The 25,377-nt window shown below is 37.3% G+C and overlaps 1 protein-coding gene across 9 annotated transcripts in view; it reads left to right on the top strand.

Moving 5' to 3' along the window:
- ncam1a (neural cell adhesion molecule 1a) overlaps nucleotides 1-24,742 on the top strand; it is a 428,525-nt gene extending 403,783 nt beyond the window's left edge. For 4 of the 9 annotated variants that reach the window (XM_049466495.1, XM_049466497.1, XM_049466498.1 and 1 more), the window contains 4 exons: nucleotides 3,304-3,511; nucleotides 6,307-6,423; nucleotides 8,520-8,990; nucleotides 20,818-24,742. In XM_049466495.1, coding sequence (XP_049322452.1) covers nucleotides 3,304-3,511; nucleotides 6,307-6,423; nucleotides 8,520-8,990; nucleotides 20,818-20,941 — 920 coding nt within the window. In that variant the 3' untranslated portion in view covers nucleotides 20,942-24,742. The remainder of the gene's footprint in view (nucleotides 1-3,303; nucleotides 3,512-6,306; nucleotides 6,424-8,519; nucleotides 8,991-20,817) is intronic. The other 5 variants (XM_049466496.1, XM_049466503.1, XM_049466504.1 and 2 more) reach the window with 2 other exon arrangements.
- The last annotated feature ends 635 nt before the right edge of the window (nucleotides 24,743-25,377 follow it).

Here is a 25,377-nt window from a genome sequence, read left to right as displayed (position 1 = left end):
CACTCACTGTGCTCTGAAGTGCTGTGTACAGTGTGTTTAACGAACCCAGTCCTGCACACTCCTCTAAGTAATCCCTGTAGTAGTTGAGCATGATGTAAGTCCTTTAATTTCTGGTAAGTAGCCTGTGTTTCGCTCAGTTCCGCCTCATGTTTGCCTCCCGCTCTCATCCTCTTTCCTCTTTCTTCTTTCATGTGCAACATGCTGCTCTAAACTCTGTGTGTGAGAGTGTGTGTGTGTGTGTGTGTGTGTGAGTGTAGGCATACATCCATGTCTGTGTGTGTGTGTGTGTGAGTGTGCTGCGCCCTAAAAGTAAGAAAGTAAGTGAACTCTCTGGAGCACTGGAAGCTTAATATTAAGATTATCATCTCAATTTCATGCCAGCGCAGTTCCTCAGTGTGAACTCGGCTGCACTGCAGACCTGAACAGAATAACCTCCTTTGTTACTGTATCTGTGAATGCGGACCCTTGATCTACTGTACAGAGACAAAGTTCACTCGACAGTTCTTCAGAATGAGCATGCTCAGATCGTCTCATGTCCTAGTCCTGGTTGATCATAGCTAAATGTAAAAAAAAAAATAATGCAAAAGTCCAAAGCTACGTTCAACATTATCTGCAGAATGAAATTAATCAAATGAATCACACATGTGAAGTCATTGCTGAGTATTACTGAGCATTGCTGAGTAGCATCACAGTGCACTCGGAGGAAAGCGCAGCGACTCGGTTCTGATACATCAGCTCACAGATGCAGCCTTATGCTGATCGGCATCGCCCTTTGGAGTGATGAAGGGAAAGAGTGCCATCTACTGTACCCACTCAGAGATAGAGCAAGGCCAATTGTGCTCTCTCAGGTCTCCAGCAGCTGATGGCAAGCTGCATAACCAGGATTTTAACCAGCAATCTTTTGCTCCAAATGGCAGAGCTTAGCCCACCGGTCCAATCGTAGCCCCCATGATCTAAAATATTTTAAGATCAGATTTGAGTCATTTTCATATGTGGTCCTAAAATGCTAAAATCAGATTTAAGCAACATGCAACATGAATACAGTACCAGTCAAAAGTTTGGACACACCTTTCACCTTCTTTATTTAATGTATTTTCTACATTGTAGATTCATATTAAAGACATTAAAACAGTTTTAAGGGACACATATTGAATAATGTAGTAAACAGTCGCAAAAAAGTGTTATTCCTCCACATTAATCTCCTGATCTAAACCTGATGAACTGAGATGGTGATTTGAGGTGATTTAGCATGAAGCTTGAGCTGGAGCTTCACAGCATGAAGGAAAAGCAGCAACTATTGTTCAGCACCTCCAGGAACTCCTTCCTTCCTTCAAGACACTGAGAAAAAAAAACTATTCCAGGTGACTCTCCCCCATGAAGACATTGAGATTAAAATACCAAGAGTGTGCAGATCTGTCCTCAAAGATAAATGTGATACTTAGAGGACTCTAAAGCGTTAATATAGTATTCTGTATTAAATTTACAATGTAAAAAAAAAATCATAAAAAGACATTGAAAGAGAAGAGGTGTGTCCAAACTTTTGACTGATACTGTATGTTTTATTAGTCTGTTTTTCAGAACAACAATGAGAGGTGAAAAAGCATATGATTTCTGTGTGCTGCTCTTTTGCTTGTGTTTTATCTAAATTTTTTAAGAGATTTTCACATTTGTATATAATTTGAATCTGTATCAAAATTGATTGATGAAGGAAGTGATTATAAATAATGCAGGAATTCTGATCAGGGAGAGTTTCCCTGAGTTTTACAGGTTCAGGTTATGTTTTCTGTGCAAGAATCTGTGTGTGTTTTTTGAGTGTGTGTGTGTTTGTGCATGGTGTGTGTGTGTGTGATTTTACTCCTCACTGCCCTCTTCAGGACAAGTCTGTAATATTTACTTGACATTATTACAGATTGTGCATTATATTTTGGTTTGTATTAACCCCTTAAGCTGTAAGGTTTTGTAGAATGTCCAAACTTTTCCAATATTTTAAAGATATGTTTATTTTAACACATTTAACAAACAGTAGGGGGTTAAAAATCATAAGAAATGCAACAAAAGAACATAAACAATTTAATATTCACAAAGAGTGTGACATATTTACACAAGTTTTTGTTAAATTAAGCAAAGTAGTGGAAATTATGATCTAACTTTTACTGTTTTCAGCACAACAGAAGTGAACAGAGATGCCCAATGTATGCATATACATGCCTGTATAAACAATAACTTGAATTAGAAATGTTGTTTTGAGTGAGATGACAGCTGTGTGCATTATAACTTTCAACTTTTTTAACATTTTTCATGGTTTAAAATTGTTTTATAGCTTGATAGCTTGAAATATTATATATATATATATATATATATATATATTATTCTGATTAAGGCATAGAAGATTTTCCTAAATTTCCTTCGGGATAAATAAACTATCTATCTATCTATCTATCTATCTATCTATCTATCTATCTATCTATCTATCTATCTATCTATCTATCTATCTATCTATCTAGATCATGGATTTAAAATATAAATATATATATTTTGCTTTACATTTTTGCACTGTAATGAGTTACGTTAAACTAGCAATGTGGTAAAAAGCACAACATCAGCATACTCATAACATAAAAATACTGTGACAGATGAGGGACGCTGCTATGGGGTTTAATAACTAAAATTAAGTCATTAAAATTAATCAGTAATATTAAAATATTCTATTAAGTTGGATTAATACAATTTCACGTTAATCCTCTCGTAAGTACTGTTAATTAGTGTACACTTATTGTTGGTAAAAGTTGGTACCACTTTTAAATCAGGCTCCTTTATAAAGAGTGTATAAATAGTTTATTAATAATGAGTTTATTATTGTTAATAATTATGTTTAGGTTATAAAACATTAATAGGCAGTTACAACACATAAATAGAAAGTGGCCTGTTATGTACCAAATAGTGTTTCATTCCACATTCATTTATTATCCCCTATACTGTGAATGTTAACATGTTGTGTTTAAAAAAAATAGTCAAACATATATATTCAATTGTGTAGTATAAGTTTAAGCAGGCTGTGTTTGTCTATTGTTTTGTATTTACAGCTTAATTTATAACTATTAATAAACTCCTTTATAAACTATTCATAACCCCATTGTGAAGGAGCTCTATTTTAAAGTGGTAAAGTAAAGTGTTATTATGTTATATGCACAGTGTGTATGGGTATATGTTTGAGAATATAATGAAAATATAGTGGGAAAAAAAATATATATATATGTATATATCTTTGTTTCTTTCTTCTCTATCCTCCTCTTTTTCACTAAGACACAGTGATGGGTGGTTCTGGCCTGGGCACAGGGGCCATTGTGGGCATCCTCATCGTGGTCTTCATCCTGCTGCTCTTCGGCGTGGATGTCACCTGTTACTTCCTCAACAAGTGCGGCCTCCTCATGTGCATCGCTGTCAACTTCTGCGGGAAGACCGGGCCCAGCGCCAAGGGAAAGGACGTGGAGGAGGGCAAGGCGGCCTTTGTGTGAGCACTCTTTATTTTTTACATTTACAGCTGAGCTCAGCCGAGCTCCTCGCTCTGTTATCACTATCAGTCAGAGCTCCACTGTCATTATCACCTCCATCAGCTTTCCAGGAGAGCCTGTAACAGGCCTGATTCAAGCATATCTTCCTCTGTGAGTGAGAATGAAGGGAATATTGGCTGATTACTGCCGAGTTAAGAGGAGAGCAACGGAGGGGAACTGCGTTCCACATTAGAATAAGAATATGAGGAAAGTGGGGCGCCGCTTATGCGAAGCCACTTTATGACAAACCCATGAAATCACTATTCTGAAATTCTTCTACACAGAATAAAAGTATATTTAGAGTTATAGTAGGTTGGATGTCATTCTGTACGCTTTTTTATGCATTATTTATCGTGACGCTGGCATTTAGTCTTAAATTTAGTTACAGCCTGTATTTATAGAGAGAGCATAACTCTCTCTCTCTCGAGGTAAGAAGGCAGGATGTACAGGAGTTGGACAATGAAACTGAAACACCTGTCATTTTAGTGTGGGAGGTTTCATGGCTAAATTGGAGCAGCCTGGTGGCCAATCTTCATTAATTGCACATTACACCAGTAAGAGCAGAGTGTGAAGGTTCAATTAGCAGACATATCAAAAAGTTCATAAGAGGACAAATTGTTGGTGCACCTCTTGCTGGCAAATCTCTGACCAAGACAGCAAGTCTTTGTGATGCATCAAGAGCCACGGTATCCATGGTAATGTCAGCATACCACCAAGAAGGACCAACCACATCCAACAGGATTAACTGTGGACTCCTGTTTCCACCAGAACTGTCCGTCACCACAATAAATTATTGTGGTCTAAAACCAGGTGTTTCAGTTTCATTGTCCAACCCCTGTAGATATACAGAGCAGATTACTTAAAAACTTTCAATGATTCTCTTCATAGTGCAGATCAGAAGAGACAGAAATAAAGTGATGAACGGACAAAAAGAAATACTTCAAAATGACCTAAAAAAAATTCTGTTGGCCTCCATTACAGGTTTAGTTTTTTTTTTCTCTCTCCTGTAAAGTTGCGGTTTTGCAGATACTTGTTTTTTCATATGTACAATATAAGTTGGCAAATATCACAGTATTTTTGTAATTACAATATTTTTGGTGATATACAAACACTGAAGACACTGAAATATTTCATTAATTTCAAGAACTAAACTAAAATGTTATTCTGTACAAAATATAAAACAGTTGTATAAATATAAAAATTCAGAACATTTAATAGAAAAAATATATTTAAACATGTGTCTATTTTGTAAACAATAGAAAAATAAAGTCCAGAATATGTAGTCAGAATTTATTATGACAATTGCTATTTTTTGTTTTTAATTATACTATGACAATATTATTGTATGTGACACGATATGGCACACATCTAATACACAGTACTGTTTTAAAGGTTCAGATTTGCAGTAAAGCTGCTTATCTGGACATTATTTATCAATAAAATACACAATTGAAAACATACAAAAACGTTTAAGGGACCTTTTTTCACATTTATATAAATACTAACCTGACAGAAAGCTTTTTCTTGAGATTTTTAAATATGCACTCTGAAGCACATGTTAAATAAATTACACTGCAGATTAATTAAAATAGCTTAAAATAAACTTGGTGCTTGGTGACAGGAACACAGCTGTTTGTTGTCATTGTGTTGTGAATATAGTGCCCATTATGTATCAAGGCAATATCATAATATGCTAATGATTATATAGGTACACATATCTTTATATTTGTATTAAAAGCAGTATATTTATATGTTGAAATAAATAAGAGAGCTCTTAAAAATGATGAGTTCCTTTGATTTTATCAAATTGAAAACCTCTGGAATATAATCAAGAGGAAGATGGATGATCACAAGCCATCAAAAAAGGCGTAAAGGCCAAAAGCAGCGTGTAAGACTGGTGGAGTTGAACATGCTAAGATGCATGAAAACTGTGATTAAAAAGCAGGGTTATTCCACCAAATATTGATTTCTGAACTTATTTCAGCCATTTCTCATTTTCTGCATTAATAAATGCTCTAAATGTATTTTTATTTGGAATTTGGGAGAAATGTTGTCTGTAGTTTATAGAATAAAACAACAATGTTAATTTTACTCAAACATAAACCTATAAATAGCAAAATCAGAGAAACTGATTCAGAACCTGAAGTGCTCTCTTATCTTTTTTCCAGAACTGTTTCTATTCTAGCATTAATACATGATTACCATAGCTTAAATTACTTAATAGCTTATATTACATATTAAATGTTGATGTAGGGAACAATTGTGTTTTTTGCAATACTTTTGTTTTTTAGTTTATCTTTTTTCTTATCCTAATTTTTAATTTATTTTTGTTTATTTTTTATTACTTTTTTATTTTAATGTTTTATATTTTCATTCTTGTTCTTGGTTATATTATTCATTTAATCACTTCTTAGCATTTTTAACATTTTTCTTTACTTTTACTGTTATCTTTTTACTTATTTTATATTTTATACATGTTTTACTTTTTATGTGTCAAATTAGTCTTTTATGGTATTTTAGAATTTTCACTTTTACATATATATTTTTATTTACTATTTTATTTCTTATTATTTCTAAATTATTATTAAATGTGTTCAGTTTCTCTGATGTTATAAATGCTCGGCAACATTGTAATTGAGGGTCAATCTTTAATGTTTTTCCTGAGTAAAAAAAATGGTTGATTGAAATGGATGCAAAAATGTCCAGATTTGACTTTATTTGATTGTCTGTGCCTCTGTGTGTGTTTCTCTAACAGGAAGGATGAGTCTAAAGAGCCGATAGTTGAGGTGAGGACAGAGGAAGAGCGCACCCCCAACCATGAGGGTGGAGGCCCCACTGAACCCAATGAGACCACTCCCCTTACCGACCCTGAGTGAGTTTGTCTCCGTCATAGACAGACACGCACACACATACAGATACACACACAGACACACATACACACACAGAGACAGACTGCTTAGTCATGCAGGTAAAGTTTGAGAGGGGAGCGAATAACGAACAGGGCCTTTGTCCAGAGTTAATGGTAGCTTGGGTCATATTGTGCTGGTGGAACGCATTAAGCTTGATTATGAAAGAAACGGCTTTGATGACAATAGAGGGCTAATGATATCAGTACGAGAATAAGACCACTGGGTACGCTATGAATAGAGGCTAATACGGAAGCTGCTGGAGAGCTATGTATGGCGTGTGGTCAGTTGAATGGGAAGTGGGGAGCGGTCTCAGGTTGATTATGCTCAGAATGCAGCGCAGGAAGTAGGCAGTGGAGGGAGGAATGGAGGGAGGGGCTTTGGTTTGCGAGTGTGATTAGGCCGCTCACCTCCAGGGAAGGAACACATAAGCCTGGTGTTTGCCTTTTCAGTCATGTAGTGTTTACTGCAGATGAGATGTGATGCACTTTTATTATTCCATGTCGGCTCATGTTTATGGAGATGAATGCTTAACAGGGTGCTAGTTTATGCTGGAGATATAGTGTGCATAGTGTATCTCTCACTGCTCTCCCACTATGATACTGACTAACGTTAATACTCTATATATATACTCATCATCCAGAAAATAAAATAAAAAATTGCACCCAGAAGGAAGTGCAGTCGGATTGCAATGCTGTTGAGGGAGGAAGGAAGATGTATTATGGTTGCTATTATTAGTAGTAGTAGTATTATTACAAGTTCATGATTGCTGCTTCGAATCCTGGTCATGCAGCTTGCCCTGAGAGAGCACAATTGGCCTTGCTCTCTCTCTAAATGGGTAGACTGCGCTCTCTTCCCAAATCAAATCAAATCCTAAAATCCTCTGAGTGCACTGTGATGCTACACAGCAATGATGCTTCACCCTCCTTGTGTTGAGGCATCACTAGTAATGATGGTCCATATACAACTAACTAGCAGCTGATTGGGTGGAAGAATTGGCCAGATAAATTGGTTATATTCATTGAGGTATATATATATATATATATATATATATATATATATATATAGAAATAGTGTCTAGCACTTGTGTAACACAGCATGCTATAGATGGAGTTGTAGAGATTCCTAAGCAGCCCACACCAATTTTCAATTGAGGATGGGTTTCACAGTGCAGCTGGCTACTATGGAGTATCTGCATCTTCAATGCAAGCTCCTGAGATAGCAGCAGTATGTGGATGAGCATTGTCCTGTTGGAAAAGGACACCAAAAAGTGTGTGTTCCGAAAAGATAGGACCACCCCACACCATGACACCATGACATTTGACACATAACAAAAAATTATACACCTTGGCACTAACCAGAGTTCATTATCACATATGTTATACTTCCAGAAGGTCTTGTGGCATCGTGTGAGATGATCAATGATCTTTTTGGTCTTCACAGTACTGTCTTCACACTGTGAGGTCCTGCAACCAGTTGTACTACCTTTTCTGAACACACTTTTTGGTGTGTTATCCCAACAGGACAATACTCATTCAAGACAAAGATCCTATGCCATTGCCAGCTGCATCTGTCTATTTCATCAAAATGTCCATGCTTAAAAATGTGTGGCATGATATTGGATGCGCCATCACCACTCCTACACCCCTACTGTAAAATATGCATGTAATTTGTGAGAATATTTGAGCTGCCTAGGATGAATTATTGTAGGACACCATTAGGAACCTCTACAACTCCATGCCCATAACATATTTGAACTTTTTATAACTATAATAATTCATTGTTTTTGGTGACATTTTCTTCCTTCTGCTGAATAGCACTGCAACGAGTGAGACTCTTCCTTCTGCGAGTGTCTCATTTAATGATGCGTGTATTTGTTTTTTTGTTTTTAATTTTAAATCGCATGTTGCACTCACACTGTATGTATATTTGTGCCTTGGCCTCCCTCCCTCCCTCCTTCTCTCTCCCTTTTTCTTTCAATTTTTTTATTCTTCCTTACAATCTGGCTTTTCTCCCTCTCTCTCGCTTTCCTTCCCTCGTCTTCCCTCCCCTGTCCTCTCAGGCATGCCGCTGACACCACAGCCACAGTAGTGGACATGCTTCCCTCTTTAGTCACTACTAACTCAGAGACGGTCACTGACAGCCCTGCTAGCGAAAGCACCACCCTTACCTCCAGCACTGCCCCCAGCACTGCGGCTGAGCCCAAAGCAGCCCCTCATTCTAGCACCCCCAAAGCCAGCGTCACCTCTCCTACCTCCCCCCCTGCTGCCGTGGCTCCTCTGGTGGACCTGAGCGATGGCCCTTCCTCCCACACCGCTAAACCCTCAGAAGCCCCAAAACCGGCTCCCTCGTCTGACCCCTCAGTTCAGAGCACGGGGGCCAATAGTCCCCCTGCAGCTACGGACTCCCAGCAGGTAGACGGAGGAGCCCGCCAGTCGTCAAACACTGATCCGGCCCAGGACGCGTTTGACTCGCTGCGCACACCCTCCACCGACTCCACCACCACTGCACCGCCCGCACCGAGCCAGGACGAGTATGCCCACCTCTAGATATCTACTCATGTTTGTGTCTCTGTCTCTCTCACCACTCTGCACCACTGCTGTCTCGTTATATGTCTGTCACTCTCCTCCCTCGCTCCTCCACTCACCCATTCTCTCACTCACTACCTCACCTCGCCTTCACCCACACCTTATTTCACCAGTGTCGCCGCATTTCACAAAGAAATGCCCCTCTCGCCCAAAAACATTCATCGCTCATCATTAAGGCTGCAACAATTCATCGACAAAGCTGATTAGTCATCACCAGATACACAGAGCAGTACACTGTAGCAAAGGGAACTTTGAAGGTAACATGTGAAGGTAAAGGTTGAAGATAATGGGCCCTATCCTAGCATCTCGATGCTCATTGCTGTCTACAACAGTCAACAGTCAATTTTCACCCCTTGCGCCTGTGCCATTAAAGGAGTGTCAGAGTTTAGGAATATAAGGTGTGGCTGTCTGGAAGTAAGGTGTGTTTAGGTATACTAAATATCTGCCGTGTTTCTGTCTTGGCAACAGGAAATACAAGTGCACCAGCCGCCCAATTCTGTCTTAGCCACTCCTACATTTGTTTTACACACAAATGAACGCAAACTAGCTTTTACATCAACAATAAACAGAATAAAGTATTAAATAGCATTGCATAAAAGCACTGCGCTGTTAAAATATCAATGTGGCAAAGTCAGAGTGCAGCTGGCTCTTAAAGGGAATGACAACTGATACACTGATTGCTTTACCCAAAACATACCTGTGATTAATTAACAGAAGTAGTCCAATGCCTTTGGCACGTTTTAAGCCGTGCAAGGTGTACTTTTTGCGCCCTCACAACACCAAAGGGAAATTGACATGTCCTAAATCCAGCTGAGCGATGCACAATTGACCGGTGCACTATAGATTGCTAAAATAAGGCCCTTTACGTTTAAACAACACATTGTTGTTTAAGATTAATCAAATCGATTACTGAAACATTAGCCATTACTGGCAGTGCAGTATCTCATATCTTAATGCAACTGTAGTCATCGTCAACAGACAGCAGTTCTGCATGCATGGCTTATCTGCAAAACATTCATTGCTCATCATTAAGGCTGCAGCGATTAATCGACAAAGTTGATAAATCATCAGCATCACAGTTTTGGACACACAGTGCAGTACACTGTAGCAGTGTTGTCGTTTTCTGGCTTCTGCTGTTTTATTTCAATGTAAAAAGCCAATTTTTTTCAGAAAGAAACTTTAAATGATGATGGAGGCTGAAGATTGAATAGTTCAAACATTAAATTAATCGAATCGATTACGGAAAAATTAGCCATAACTTGCATTATCTCATATTTAATACAACTGCAGTCATCTTCTAAGCTCACCTGTTTTAAGTTTTCCTCAACAGACAGACACATTGCAGTACACTGTAGCAGTGTTGCAGTGTTCTGGCTTCTGCTGTTTTATTTCATTATAAAAAGGCACTTTTTGCACAAAGGGAAATTGATGGTGGAGGCTGAAGATTGAATAGTTCAAACATTAAATTAATTAAATCGATTGCGGAAACATTAGACATAACTTACAGTGCAGTATCTCATATCTTAATACAACTGCAGTCATCGTCTGAGCTCACGTGTTCTAAGTTTTCCTCAACAGACAGCAGTTCTGCATTCACGGCTTATCTGCAAAACATTAATCGATCACCATTACAGCTGCAACGATTAATCTACAAAGCCGATGAATCATCAGCAGCATAATTGTGGAGACACAGTGCAGTACACTGTAGTAGTGTTGCAGTGTTCTGGCTTCTGCTGTTTTATTTCATTATAAAAAGGCACTTTTTTGCACAAAGGGAGCTTGATAGCGGAGGCTGAGGATTGAATAGTTCAAACATTTAATTAATCGAATCGATTATGGAAATATTACAACTTTATGCAGCTGCAGTCTTTTCTGAAGTCACCTGTTCTAAAGTAGAGTGTTCCTCAGCAACCCGCAATTCTGCATGCATGGCTTATCTGCAAAACGTTCATCGCTCATCATTACGGCTGCAACGATTAATCGACAAAGCCGATTAATCATCAGCAGCACAGTTGTGGAGACACAGTGCAGTACACTGTAGCAGAGTTGCAGTGTTCAGGCTTCTGCTGTTTTATTTTAGTATAAAAAGCCACTCTTTGCAGAAAGTGAACTTTGAATGATGATGGAAGCTGAAGATTTAATAGTTTAAAAAGCAAATTAATCAAACACTAGTCAGCAGATTAATCAAATCGATTACAGAAAATTTTGTGCAGCTGCAGTCATGTCAGTAATGCAGAGCTCACCTGTGCTAAAGTACAGGGTTCCTCAGCAGACAGCAGTTCTACATGCATGGCTTATCTGCACCACTGGAAGTAAAAAAATGGATCTTTCTCAGCTGCATTTTAAAGCCATTATGGAAGTGTGAAATTGGTTGACTTTCTGTTTAGCTTTGTTTTTGTGGCGGGCTAATTGATTCCCCTATTATCTCTGAGCAATAGGCAACCATGACACGCAAAGCTCCCGCTGTCAATAAGAAAGAACCTCTCTGTTCATTTAGCTCTTTCCCCACCTGCCATGTTTGAAATGGAAAGGGACAGTATTTGACATTGGATAGTTTTTATATGAAAATCCAAACACTTTAAATATGGCTTGTGTAGTAAATAATGAATGACATGTAACTTCATAACTTCCTACTGCAGAGTATCACAAGACAAAGACAAAGGGAAGATAAAAGTAAAAAACAATATGAGAAAAAAGAAGTTTCTAAAGCGTAAAGATATAGAGAGGGGACTAAATGTGGTAAAAACATTGGTACTGTACTTTAACTTATTCTAAAAGCTTTTTGCATATCAATTTTGAAGTTCATTGAACATAAATTACACTATATTACCAAAAGTATCCACTCACCTACATTGTCTTTGGCAGAGGTGGAAAAAGTACTGAAAAATTGTAATTAATTAAAAGTACCTTTACTTTGCTAAAATTCTACTCAAGTAAAAGTAAAAGTGCCCATCTAAAAATCTACTTAAGTAAAAGCAAAAAAGTACTAAATTTAAAATGTACTTTAAGTAAAAGTTACATAGTTACTTTTATTTATTGATGTTAAAAAGTACAACAAATCATAAATTAAATAAATATTAAATTAAATAATTTGGACCTTTCAGACAGTACTTGTTCAGACGACCACATAAAACATTTTCAAGAACAAGTGGCATAGGTTTCTATGACCCCTTTTTTTTACTGTTAAAAAGTTTAAAAGTCATTATTACTTTATTACTATTACTATTTTTAACTTGCCATTGCTATGCTTTAACATCCAAGCAGATGTTACTAATAAAAACTTGAGGAATTATTATGAAAAACATGAAAACATACAAAAAAAAATGTTGGTCGGTGCATGTGCAGTGCAGTAAAGAAGCACATATTGATGGGTAGCATAACTGAACAGAACACCGGTTCCCCCGAGCTGTGCCCCCCAGCATTTTTACTCAGTAATGGGGAATTTTCCAATTTAGCAAAGTAAATTACTTGTGTTAAAATGTACTTGAAGAAAAGGAAAATAACCTATTTTTTAACACTACTTTAAAAATTACAAATTACTCATAAAATCTACTTAATTACAGTAATGTGAGTAAATGTAATTAGTTACTTTCCACCTCTGGTCTTTGGTGATGTGAGGTTTGGGTGGAGCTGCTCGGCCATGGAAAGTCTCTCTACGCTTTACTGTATCTTGATCTAATCTGAAGCTACATGAAGTTTGGAGGTGTGTAGTGATGTAGTGAAAGTTGGTAAACCCACGCTGTTATTTTACACTGAAAGGGCAGAGAGTCGCTGTCGATCCCAGTCTCTTCCACTGTGTTATAGTGTCACTGACAGTTGGCTGTGGAATATTTAGTAGTGAGAAAATGTAACGACTTATTTCACTAATGTTTGTAGAAGCAGTCTGCATGACTAGCTGCTTAATTTTATACACCTGAGTTCAGTGATTTGGATGAGTGAGTGAAAACTTTTGACAATATAGTAAAAGTTAAATAAACAATTTTAAGATTCAGTTACATGTTAACTAACATCAAATTAATGGTGAACAGAAAAATAGAAATGCTCCAGAATTACTTGGAATGATGCTTGTAACACTGACTTGAAATCAATTGAAATTTAATGTTTTTGTACTCCTCTTTTTAGAGAGTCTTTCTTTAACATTTACACTGTCACTAAACATCCTTTGAAGTTTAGTTAACTGCCCAGAACAGGGCAAAAAAACTGACCATGCAAAGCCACCAAGACTCCACCACCATGCTTACAGCCTTTATGGTGCTCCATGGTGGTGGTGATGGTGATGATGGTGTGTTTGGGGTTTACTGTAGTGGCTGTGGAGGAAAACTGTACTCATGATTTAATATGAGCATTCTTTAACAGTGGCTTTCTGTTTGCCGCTCTCTTATAAACGTAAAGAACCTTTAGAACATCTGTCCTATGCAGAGTGTCTTCCATCTCAGCTGAAGCTGAAGATTTTAACTCCTTTATATGAGTCATAGAGGCCAATGACTTTTGGTGGCATATGATTATAGTACGTATAGAACGTATGTTCTTTACTTAAACATATGTAACAGTAGAATAAATATATTTAGAATAAACTGTGGCCATTTCTGGACCTATGTAGCCTAATGTGTCTCTGTGGATAAGTGTGTGATTGAGGGGATAGATGTTGAAGGCATTGAAGGAGTGATTTTTTTTTTTTTTTCTCGTAACGAGTGCGACGCCGTCTCCCGAGGTGCTTCGTCTTTAGCATGCTAACAATGACTAGTGTCAGGCCTGGCACACAGCAGCTGGATTCCAGTGTGTTGGTATGCATGAACATGAGGCTGCGCCGCTTCTGTCGATCTGTCTGTCGCTCAGACAGCGAGCTGCGTCCTGTAGGCTCCTGTAGGCTCTCTGATGCGGAACGCTCTGATGAATCAAACATGTCCATTTGTTACCTTGGACAGAGTCCGTGTGCTCGACTTCAGGCCACGGCCTCGCTTGCCAGAGAGCTTTGTAGAATTGCGTATGGAGAAATGCATTGTCTCCGAGTTTGCTCATCTCGCCCCTGCCGGGCGTACGCGAGGGCGAGGGGGGCTGATTTGCATGCCACACACAGTGCGCGAGCATGAAAGCCTACCTCTTTAGTATCCGCTTCTTGCTTCGTGTTTGGAAGTACAAAGGAAGTGGGCTGTTAACAGGCAGCTAAGATTCGCCACCAGGGAGCAAGGTGGAATTTTTAAATATTTACCGCAGACTTTGTTTTTCGCCTCGCTCCTCTTTATGCGAAGCACTTTGCTCTCTCCGCCACTCACCAAGCATCCCCAGCATCCCCAGCCAGCGCACTTCAGAAGCCGCCTCCCCCTCTCCCTTAGTCATCTCATCTACACAGAGACTCCACAGGGATGTTCCCTACCTCCTGGACTCATTGGTTCAGCTCTCTTTAGTATATACAGTACAGGCCAAAAGTTTGGACACACCTTCTCTTTTTCAGTATGTTTTCTTTATTTTCATGACTATTTACATACATGTACAGGGGTTGGACAATGAAACTGAAACACCTGTCATTTTAGTGTGGGAGGTTTCATGGCTAAATTGGAGCAGCCTGGTGGTCAATCTTCATAAATTGCACATTGCACCAGTAAGAGCAGAGTGTGAAGGTTCAATTAGCAGTGTAAGAGCACAGTTCTGCTCAAAATATTGCAATGCACACAACATTATGGGTGACATTAAAAGAGGACAAATTGTTAGTGCACGTCTTGCTGCTGCATCTGTGACCAAGACAGGAAGTCTTTGTGATGCATCAAGAGCCACGGTATCCAGGGTAATGTTGGCATTCCACCAAGAAGGACCAACCACATCCAACAGGATTAACTGTGGATGCTGTAAGAGGAAGCTGTCTGAAAGGGATATTCGGGTGAAATAACTAAAAAAAATTCTGGTTTCTTCAAAATTGTCGACCTTTGCTCTGATTACTGCTTTGTACACTCTTGGCATCATTCTCTCAATGAGCTTCAAGAGGTGGTCATTTGAAATGGTTGGTTTTCCAACAGTCTTGAAGGAAGGAGTTCCCAGAGGTGTTTATTAGCACTTGTTGCTCCTTTGCCTTCTTGAAAAAGAGAGGTGTGTCCAAACTTTTGGCCTGTACTGTATGTATGTGTATATATCCAGCCTGCCTCAGCACCGGCCCCCAGTGAGGACTTCCCATGCAATCAGCTCAGCTTTAACAGAACAAACGGATACCTGAAGAGTTTCCAACTGCTCTGTGTTGAGACAGGTTTCGTTGAGGTGTTTTGATCTCGCCTTAAAAGATGAGAGATGAGGCGTCAAGCTGTGGATGATGCAAACAGAGTAAAGGGGTGTCTGTAATTTGGCCTGATCTCCACCGTCTCACTCTGGTTTTGGCATCCACTGCTATTTACTGGTGCTCACTGGGGGCTTCGCGTAAAAATGTAGCTATTTCTGTTGTCATATCTCTTGTTTCCTCCCAAAAAAAGCTTATTTTACAATGCAGTTGTTCTGCATTGTTTTGATATAAAAAAAATAAGGCACAGGGCCATATTTTATAACCTGCACAAGATGTGACGCAATGCTCATTGCTATCTTACACCCCTTACACCCTGCCAACAGTCTATTTTCAAACCTTGCACCTGCACCATTTAATTTACCAAAACAGCTTATTAATATATCAGCACTGTTGGGTGTGATGGTGTGGAAGTGAGGAAGTGGTGTGTCCAGGTAAAATTCTGGCATATTGCTATCTTGTCAACAGAGAAAACACAGGTGCTCCACTGACTGAAATATGCCTAGACAACAGTCAACAGTCAGACGTTCATTGCCATCTTGGCAATGCATCACAGTACAAACCCAACTTTATCATCAATGATAAACAGAATACTGCTTGTACTGCTTGTGTATCTTCACAGCGTGAACAAACAGGTCAGAAACTCAGAACTGCTAAGAATCTCAGAAACCTTGCGCTGTTTAAATATCAATCTTCCAAAGCCAAAGCTCACCTTTTTCTCAAAGGGAATGGCAATGACACGCTAATTTGTCTATTTCTCACTACGTGCAAAACACACCGGTGATTAATTAGGAGAATTAGTACATGCATTTTGCCCATTTTAAGCCGAGCAAGGTGTACTTTTCCCATCGTTATGACAGCAAAGACACACTGTTTAGTCCCAATTTCTTGAGTTCCTTTCACATTGTGTGCATGGAAAAGCTCTTACTTTCACTATTAAACATATGCTTAAGTTCTAGTGCTGTTTTTTTTTTTTACATTTATGTCATTCCTTATTGGAAGATGATGTTTTTCCAATGTTCTTTAACCAGATTTTATTAGTTTCAGCTCTTACATCTCCTTAGATGTTTTCTCTGTTTGAGGCATGCCAATAAAAGATTAACATCATCACAACCACAGAATATGTCTTACTTTTCACATGGTTGTTTTACAAATTAAAAGCTACTCAATTTAAGGATGTAACACAAGTTGTTACATAATCTCATATCGACACTTATGCAGTTTTATTATTAGACATATAGATATTTGTAAAAAATATCTGTATTGCAGTGCTACAAGCACTGCTGGCCTGATGCTGCAGATCACTTTCACAGTGAGAACAGCACAGACGGAGTACTCCTCCGAGACTGTGTTCTACCACTGAGATTGTGTAGATGGTAATGTGAGACTCCTACACTTCACTGCTCCTATTCTCGCTCTTTACAATAGCCCTCTGTGGCTGACAGGTGGGTCTGCAGAAACTGCGAGGCCACTCCCGCCACTCCGGTGGGCCTGGGTTACAGTTTGAAGGCGCCCGCTGGCTTTTGATGTGCACACTACTGAGCAGTCACCCATGTCCAGCTAATAGCAGCTCCCTTCCACAGGTCAGCCGGCACTAAAAATAGACAGGCCTGGCTGAAGGGAGTGAACATGTCAGACATGCAATTAGCGGCATCCTTCCCAATTTCCATCAGTCGCGAGGCTCATCATTCATTTTCATGATTCATTATCCGTTTATGAATGATTTGGCGCCCTGATACGAGGCTAGTCGGTTCCATTACTGGCAATCAGTGCTGGCCATGAATTGGTCCATTGAGAAATCATGTGGGAAAACTTCTCTTTGCAGTGCGACCGTCAACTCTGCAATCAGTCATTCAGTTCAGAATGTGAAACTCATATATTATATAGATGATTATGGCTTATAGCCAATGAAAACCCAAAAATCAGTGTCTCAGAAAATTAGAATATTATATAAGACCAATTGGTACTTTTGGCAGTGTGGGCAGTGTGCCAAGTCCTGCTGGAAAATGAAATCTGGATCTCCATTAAAGTTGTCAGCAGAGGGAAGCATGAAGTGCTTAAAATAGATTTTGTGGTAAAACAAAACTGCACTGACTTTAGACTTGTTAATAAAACACAGTGGATCAACACCAGCAGATGAAATGTCTCTCCAAACCATCACTGATTGGTGGAAACTTCACACTAGACCTCGAGCAGTTTGGACTGTGTGTCTCTCCACTCTTCCTCCAGACTCTGCTCCCTTGATTTACAAATGAAATGTAAAATTTACTGATGATCAGTGATGGTTTGGAGAGTCATGTCTGTCATCTGCTGGTGTTGATCCACTGTGTTTTATTATCAAGTCTAAAGAATTGAGTTACTTAAATAAAGTAACTTTTTAATGATATTCTGTAATAGTTCTAGACCAAGGGGTTCTCCATCCTAACACTTACCAACCCATGATTGTTAGAATAATAGTTACAATATACAGTATGTTCCACTCATGGTATAAGAGAACTCAATAGTGAAACAGTCGATGAAAAAGTTCTGTACTTGTTATTTCATAGAGCTTAACACAATTAATACTCTGTTCCCTTGAGAATTGTAACTTAAAACCACATTGAGATATTAAAATAAATAAATTTGTCTCCTTTCCAAAAATACAGAAAAATACCAGCATTAAATGTGAAAATGTATAATATTGTTGTGATTTTAAGTAATTTTACAATCATTCTTTTAACATATATATATATATATATATATACTGATTGTGTACATTTAAATATTACCAATATTAACAATATTAAACTCCTACGTCTTTTGAAGAAGAACAGGAGTGATTCATCACATTTAATCATAGAATATTGTTGCGATTAATATGATTAATTATTTTTTACAAAACACTATTAATATTAATAACACCATTAATAAGCATCTTTCTCATAACCCCACAATTATTTCACCAGGATTCCCTTGGGGGACGTTTTCTCTTTGGTCTCTTGGTTTCCTAGAGATAGATTTGGCGTCAAGCTTCTTAGTATCTTAGCATGCAGGTCCAGCCTTCTCTAGGAGAAAGTGAGTTATTGCACATTCAATAAACAGCGAGGGGAAGGTTAACATTGCTGCAGTTTTATGGGGACTGTCTAAGCGGTCAGGTTCGAATCCAGCCCATGGGGATTACCTCTCTGATATTATTCTGTTCCTCTTCATTCTCTCCCAGAACCTGGGACAGCCTTCTACACTCATCTACATCATCATCGTATCGGTGTGTCACATTACATTCCCACATGAACAGGCCTAGAGCCGAGAGTCTGCAGTGCGTCTTTGATGTGAGGATATGGTAGATAAACTGATCCTGTTAAGTGTGAAACACGCTGGTTGGTTCCACTACACGGAATTTTAACCATCTACAGAAAATCAGTAAAGCAGTTCAGTAGAGATTTATGTAAACAGCAGACAGCGTCTAGATGCTTCCCAGCTAGCAATTTTTGGTTAGTAGAACGTTTCCAGATGTGCCCTGGTGAAAAAATATATATATGTAATTGCACTTAAAACATATTAAGAAATGTCTAAGTATGCTGTAATTATACCAACAGATTTATGTACTTACTTAAATACATTAAAAGTACATTAATATTATGCTCTTATCAAATGTTTGAAAGTAAACTTTGATCATACTTACAATATAGTGTATTTTAAATAAATAAAATACTATGAAGTTTTTATTTAACTTTTAGTTTGATGTAATTCAATATACTTCTAAAATACTTATTTCCAAACGTACTTTTGTACATTTTTAGCAAACTGTGTTAAAAACAACTGTTACAGTAGTTCACTTAAAGTGCAATGTATCATGTAACTTTTTAGAAAGTAAATTAAATTACTACATTGGAAAAATGTTAAAAAAAAATAAATATATATATATATATATATATATATATATATATATATATATATAAAGACAGGAACAAGAAGCATATTTGTACTCTAATGTAAATAGAATACATATATTTAACATCATCAATTCTTAGTACATTTCTAATATACCTGGTGTATAATAAATAGTGATACATTTGTAATATTCATTAAATGTATTATAATTTTACTGTAAGTATATTTAAAATATGGGGTTACATACATGAAGTAGTATAAAGTAGTTTAAATGTTACTTTAGTATATTTAAAATACTTCCATTTTAGTACAGTTTAGTACACTTAGCACAATTTAAGTAGAACAATTTTTATGCAATTAAAGTTTAATAAGTAGAAAAAAAAGGTTGTTCCATTTTAGCAGTCTTTAAATATACTGATTAATAAAGTGGCTACAATAACACTTTAGTGCACTATAGTATAATAATGCTTAGTTTACTTTAATCTACTTTCTTTTTTCACTTTGGAGTTAACATTCTTTTATTCAGCTAATTTAAACGTTCTGCCCCTAGTGAAAAAAGTAGATTAAAGTATACTAAGCATTATTATACTATAGTTCACTAAAGTGTACTTGTACCCACAACATAACTTTTTTTGTACTTGTTTTTTTTTTTTTTTATTATAATTTAATTGTATAAAAATAGTACAAAAGTCTTACTTAAATTGTGGTAAGTGTACTTAACTGTACTAACATTTAACTATTTTAAATTTACTTAACATTTAAACTACTTTAAACTACTTCATGTATGTAACTCCATATTTTAAATAAGCTTACAGTAAAATTATAATACATTTAATGAGTATTACAACTGTTTTACTATTTATTATACACCAAGTATATTGGGTATGTACTAAGAATTGATGTTAAATATATGTGATCTATTTACATTAGAGTACAAATATGCTTCTAGCTTCTAGTCTTTTGTAAGTAGCACACTTCTAGTTTACTTTGTTGGGTATAAAAATATATTTGAATATATCGTACTATAATATTTAGTGTGTTACTAATTTAAGAAAAATGTAGTATTTAGTAGTCATTTAATTTACATTCTAAAAAAGTTACATGATACATTGTACTTTAAGTGAACTACTGTAACAGTTGTTTTTAACACACTTTGCTAAAAATGTACAATATTATATTTGGAAATAAGTATTATAGGTGTGTATTGAATTACATTAAACTAAAGTGTAATTGTACTTTTTTAGAAAGTATGATCAAAGTTTACTTTCAAACATTTGATGAAAGCATAATATTAATGTACTTTTAATATATTTTAATTAAGTACATAAATCTGTTAGCATATTTATATCATGCTTATGTTTTATATGTTTTAACTACAATTAAGTATATATAAGTATATATATTTTTTACCAGGGTGGTTATGTTGCTACAGCATCACTACTTAATGTCTCATTGTTTTCATTTTTTAAGTTTTTTTTTTTTTTTTTTAGTTTTTTGAATGTTAATTGTAACATTTCCGTATTGTCCGTATAGTATTAGTCTAGCTGGGAACGCTTTACGTTCTTGAAGCCTCGTCTATTAAACGTCTGTCTCTTCTTTTCTCTTCTCTTCTGTGGTTCTCTCTCACTCTCTTTCTTCAGCGGTAAGATCATTGCAGACGACAAGAGTAAATCGGAGGAGACGGAGGTGAAGAAGCCCCCGGCGGAGGTGAAGACGGTGCCCAACGAAGCCCCTCAGACAAACGGCAACGAGAGCAAAGCGTGATCCAGCGTCCGCCCGAGGGCCTCCGAGCGTCATCGCCACATCAAAACGACAAAAAAAAAAATGTTAAAAGGGTTTCTTTCTTCAGTGTCTTCTATGAGTTTGCAGAACAACAACGAAAAATAAAACGAGTTTGATGAGTTTGTAGATGTATAGAGCGCCTAAAGAACTTGTGCACATGCCTTTGTTATTTGTTATTTTATTATTTCTTTACTCTGTTTCTTCTACTGTTTTTTTTTTTCTTTTGGGTTTTTCGTTTCTCTGTGTTTCACGAACAGTGCGATGGAAGCCTCCTTTACTTTAGTGCACTTGACCTCCTCTCCTCTGTCCGTTCTTCTTTCGGTCTCCACCATCAGTGTCATCCGTCGTTCACTCGGAACAGAAGCTCGATCGATATCAGCAGGATATATATAAATAGTTAATAATGGGGAACTGTAGCTGTTACTCCTCATTAATGCCTTTTTTACGTTGTATACACATACACATACACACACACACATACACATATAAAGGGGTTGGACAATGAAACTGAAACACCTGGTTTTAGACCAACAGGAGAGTTTCAGACAGCTTCCTTTTACAGCGTCCACAGTTAATCCTGTTGGATGTGGTTGTTTCTTCTTGGTGGTTAATGCTGACAATTCCCTGGATACCGTGGCCCTTGATACATCACAAAGACTTGCTGTCTTGGTCACCGATTCGGCAGCAAGACGTGCACCAACAATTTGTCCTCTTTTGAACTTTTTGGTATGTCACCCATAATGTTGTGTGCATTGCAATATTTTGCAAAGAGCAAAATTGTGCTCTTACTTTGCTAATTGAACCTTCACACTCTTACTGCTCTTACTGGTGCAATGTGGTGCATGTTGCAACCTCGCACACTAAAATGACAAGTGTTTCAGTTTCATTGTCCGACCCCTGTATATATAAACACACACACACATTCAGTATATGCACACACATGCATTCACATGCTCACATTCATCCTTCACATGCTCACATTCCTTATGTAGACCACGTCTTTACTTTTACTCTTTACTTTACTCTTTATTCTCTCTTTTTTATTTCAGTTATGTACATGCAGTATTGCATTACTTCATTATTATTATTTTTTTGTGTTTTTTTTTATTTGTGGAACTCTGGGAAGCGTTAATGTTGATGCTTTCTGGTGTTTAAATAATGTACAAAAGTAACTGCCTTTTATTTGATGTTTTTTTTTTCACTGTTTGTTTTTTTCCAGGGCTAGAAATAGATCGCTCGCTCGCATGCTTGCTTTGCATATTTTGTTTTTTCTTTTGTTTTGTTTTTTCTCATAATGCTCTTTTGTTTTATTGTTTTATTGTTTTATTGTTTTCATCACGGCCCCCGAGTGTTTACATCTTTTACTTACTTTTACTTATTCGTATATTCCCCCTTATGAACACAACGACGAAAAACAACACAAAAAAAACAAACCCACCAACAACAAAAACAGCATCGATACAGTCTGAAGGCGCACACGGAAAATAAAAATAATAATGATAATAAAAAATAAATAAATTATTAAAAGCTCCGCACTGTACACCGACACATGGGTCGAACAATTTACCCCCCCCCCCCCCCCCTCGTTCTGATCTTCTACAGCAGCAACAGCTACTTATCTCCCTGCCTCTCCTTTTTTTTTGGCTTCAATTTTATTCACTTTTATTCACTCCAGCCTGCTTTTATAGTTTGACAGTTCATCAGGAGCTCCCCTGCTGCGAGAGCAGCGAAGTGAAAGCTCCTCCCCACACTTCAGTCTTCGATACGACCAAAACGAAGCTTTAGGAGCTTTAGGAGATAGATCCAAAGCTTCCTAAATGGTGAGAGCCCTCCAATGACGTCAGAATAGCCAAGCTAGACGTACAGTACAAGCCAAAAGTCCAAACATGGACACACCTTCTCTTGTTCAATGCGTTTTCCTTATTTTCATGACTATTTACATTGTAGATTCTCACTGAAGGCACCAAAACTATGAATGAACACGTGGAGTTTTATGTACTTAACAAAAAAAGGTCAAATAACTAAAAAAAAACATGTTTTATATTCTAGTTTCTTTAAAATAGCCGCCCTTTGCTCTGATTACTGCTTTGCACACTCTTGGCATCATTCTCTCAATGAGCTTCAAGAGGTGGTCACCTGAAATGGTTGGTTTTCCAACAGTCTTGAAGGAAGGAGTTCCCAGAGGTGTTTATTAGCACTTGTTGCCCCTTTGCCTTCTTCACTCTGTGCTCCAGCTCACCCCAAACCTCAAATCTGGATTGGGTTCAGGTCCGGTGACTTTGGAGGTTCAGCTCATTTTTTGTTAAGTACATAAAACTCCACATGTGTTAATTTATAGTTTTGATGCTTCAGTGAGAATCTATAATGGAAATAGTCATGAAAATAAAGAAAACGTATCCAAACTTTTGGCCTGTACTGTATTCAGTTATATAGTCGTATAGCATCAGATTAGATCAGTCAAACGCCTCGGTGTGATTAGTGGTGAGTATGCACACCACTAGTGCTCCTGTACTGTACTGGTGGTACTCGTGTCTTTGTACTTGTTGTTTGCTTCAGCCTGGATAAACGTTGATAAACAGTGCCTCCAATGGGCGGCTGCAGCAAATGTTTGCCCCATTTAAAACAGAAATGAAGGAAATAAAGGATTGAAGAAATTAAGAAGTAAGGAAAATGAAGAAAACTGATGTTTTGGGCTTCGACTCCATTTTCATGCATTTAAAAACTAAATATAACTAAATATAAACACACAAAAATGACCAAATGATCGAATTATTTTAAATTACCTTTGTATTACTATTATTGTTCCTTATTTAAGCCATAGCACTCCAACGAAGACAAGCAACAAGGAGTCGAAACCTGACGTCTTAGATTTGTACAGTACAGTTTTTTCATTCTTTAGGCTGCAAGCTTGTGCACTGTGAATGCGTGAATAAACTAGTGTGAATACAACGAAAAAAAAAAACGTGTTTTCTTCGTCATAGACTTGAAACAGAAATAATAATATCCATAGGTTGTGAAAGGTGTAGCTATTAGTTCAGGTAATGTTCCATCTTGATAAAAGAAAGAAAATGTAAAAAAAAAGAGAAATTAAAATTTCAGCAACACTATATACATTGTATACAGACGACATGAGGTAAAGAAAAATACAATGAATGAATGCATAAATAAATAAAACAAATAAATAAAACAACCAATCGATAGGAGAAGGTGCCTTCAAAACTCTATTCAAACGGTCGCCTGACCGCTTCAGCATCGGCCTGAAGCCTCTGGGGAGGAGAGCAGCAGCGTGAAGGACCTGCTGTATGTGGATGATGGCTGATATTTCATTCTAAGGATGTGTGAAACAGTTTGGGGTCTGTAAACTGTGAACTATGATAATAATAATGATAATAATTATAATAATAATGATAATAATTCTCTCTTTCGTTAGTTTTCTCTGCATGTCGTGTTGTCTGGAGAGCGTGATGATGAGTATGATGACTCTTATTCTCATACTCCACACTTTGCCTTTCTTAAACTGATGCAAAACAAGAGCGTTTATTTTCTTCACTCTTAAGCCTGCCTTTAACACAGATACAGCCTCTAACTCTGATTGGCCGGAACACCCAGTGCTCCACACTTAAAAGTGTCCCTAAAAGTGAATTTTGAGTTTTGAGTTTTGATCTGAAATGAGCATGCACTGTATTCTGAACTGTCCAAACTAGATGTCCTCAGTGTGAAGGTTTGCTAGTAAATTGTTAAATTGTTAAAAACAGCAGTAAAGAAAGCTTTCTTTGTTGTATATGGATCTTCTTCTTGAGTGTTCTGTCCAGTGTGCTATATTCATACTGTCACTTTTGTTCAATTTCATTTTGTTTTTATTTACGTTTTTATTTCCATTTATTTTATTTTTTTTCATGATCTGCAATTATTGTTTTAATTGGCCAGAAGGCAATTTAATTTTTGACATTATTAGTTTTTGTCATCAATGAAGTAGAAAGTAGAAAACGAAAGAAAACAGAAAAGAAAAAACATTGAAAAAAAACATTATGGAAAAAAGCACTAGATTTTACTGGTTCGGTTTTGACTCTGTCTCAAAGTGTCTTAATCTTGGTCTCGACTCTGATTCATTGTGTCTTGATCTTGGTCTCAACTGTGACTCATTGTATCTTGATCTTGGTCTCCACACTGTCTCAATGTGTCTTGATCTTGTTCTTGACTCTGACTTAGTGTGTCTTGATCTTGGTCTCGACTGTGACTCAATGTGTCTTGATCTTGGTCTCGACTCTGATTCATTGTGTCTTGATCTTGGTCTCAACTGTGACTCATTGTGTCTTGATCTTGGTTTTGACTCTGTTTCAGTGTGTCTCGATCTTGGTCTCGACTCTGACTCATTGTGTCTTGATCTTGGTCTCCACACTGTCTCAATGTGTCTTGAT

This window comes from Astyanax mexicanus, chromosome 17 (genome assembly GCF_023375975.1).
Source record: "Astyanax mexicanus isolate ESR-SI-001 chromosome 17, AstMex3_surface, whole genome shotgun sequence".
NCBI classification, from domain to species: Eukaryota; Metazoa; Chordata; class Actinopteri; order Characiformes; family Acestrorhamphidae; genus Astyanax; species Astyanax mexicanus.
Note: the sequence above shows the minus strand (reverse complement) of the source record. Positions and strands in the feature narration are given on the sequence as shown.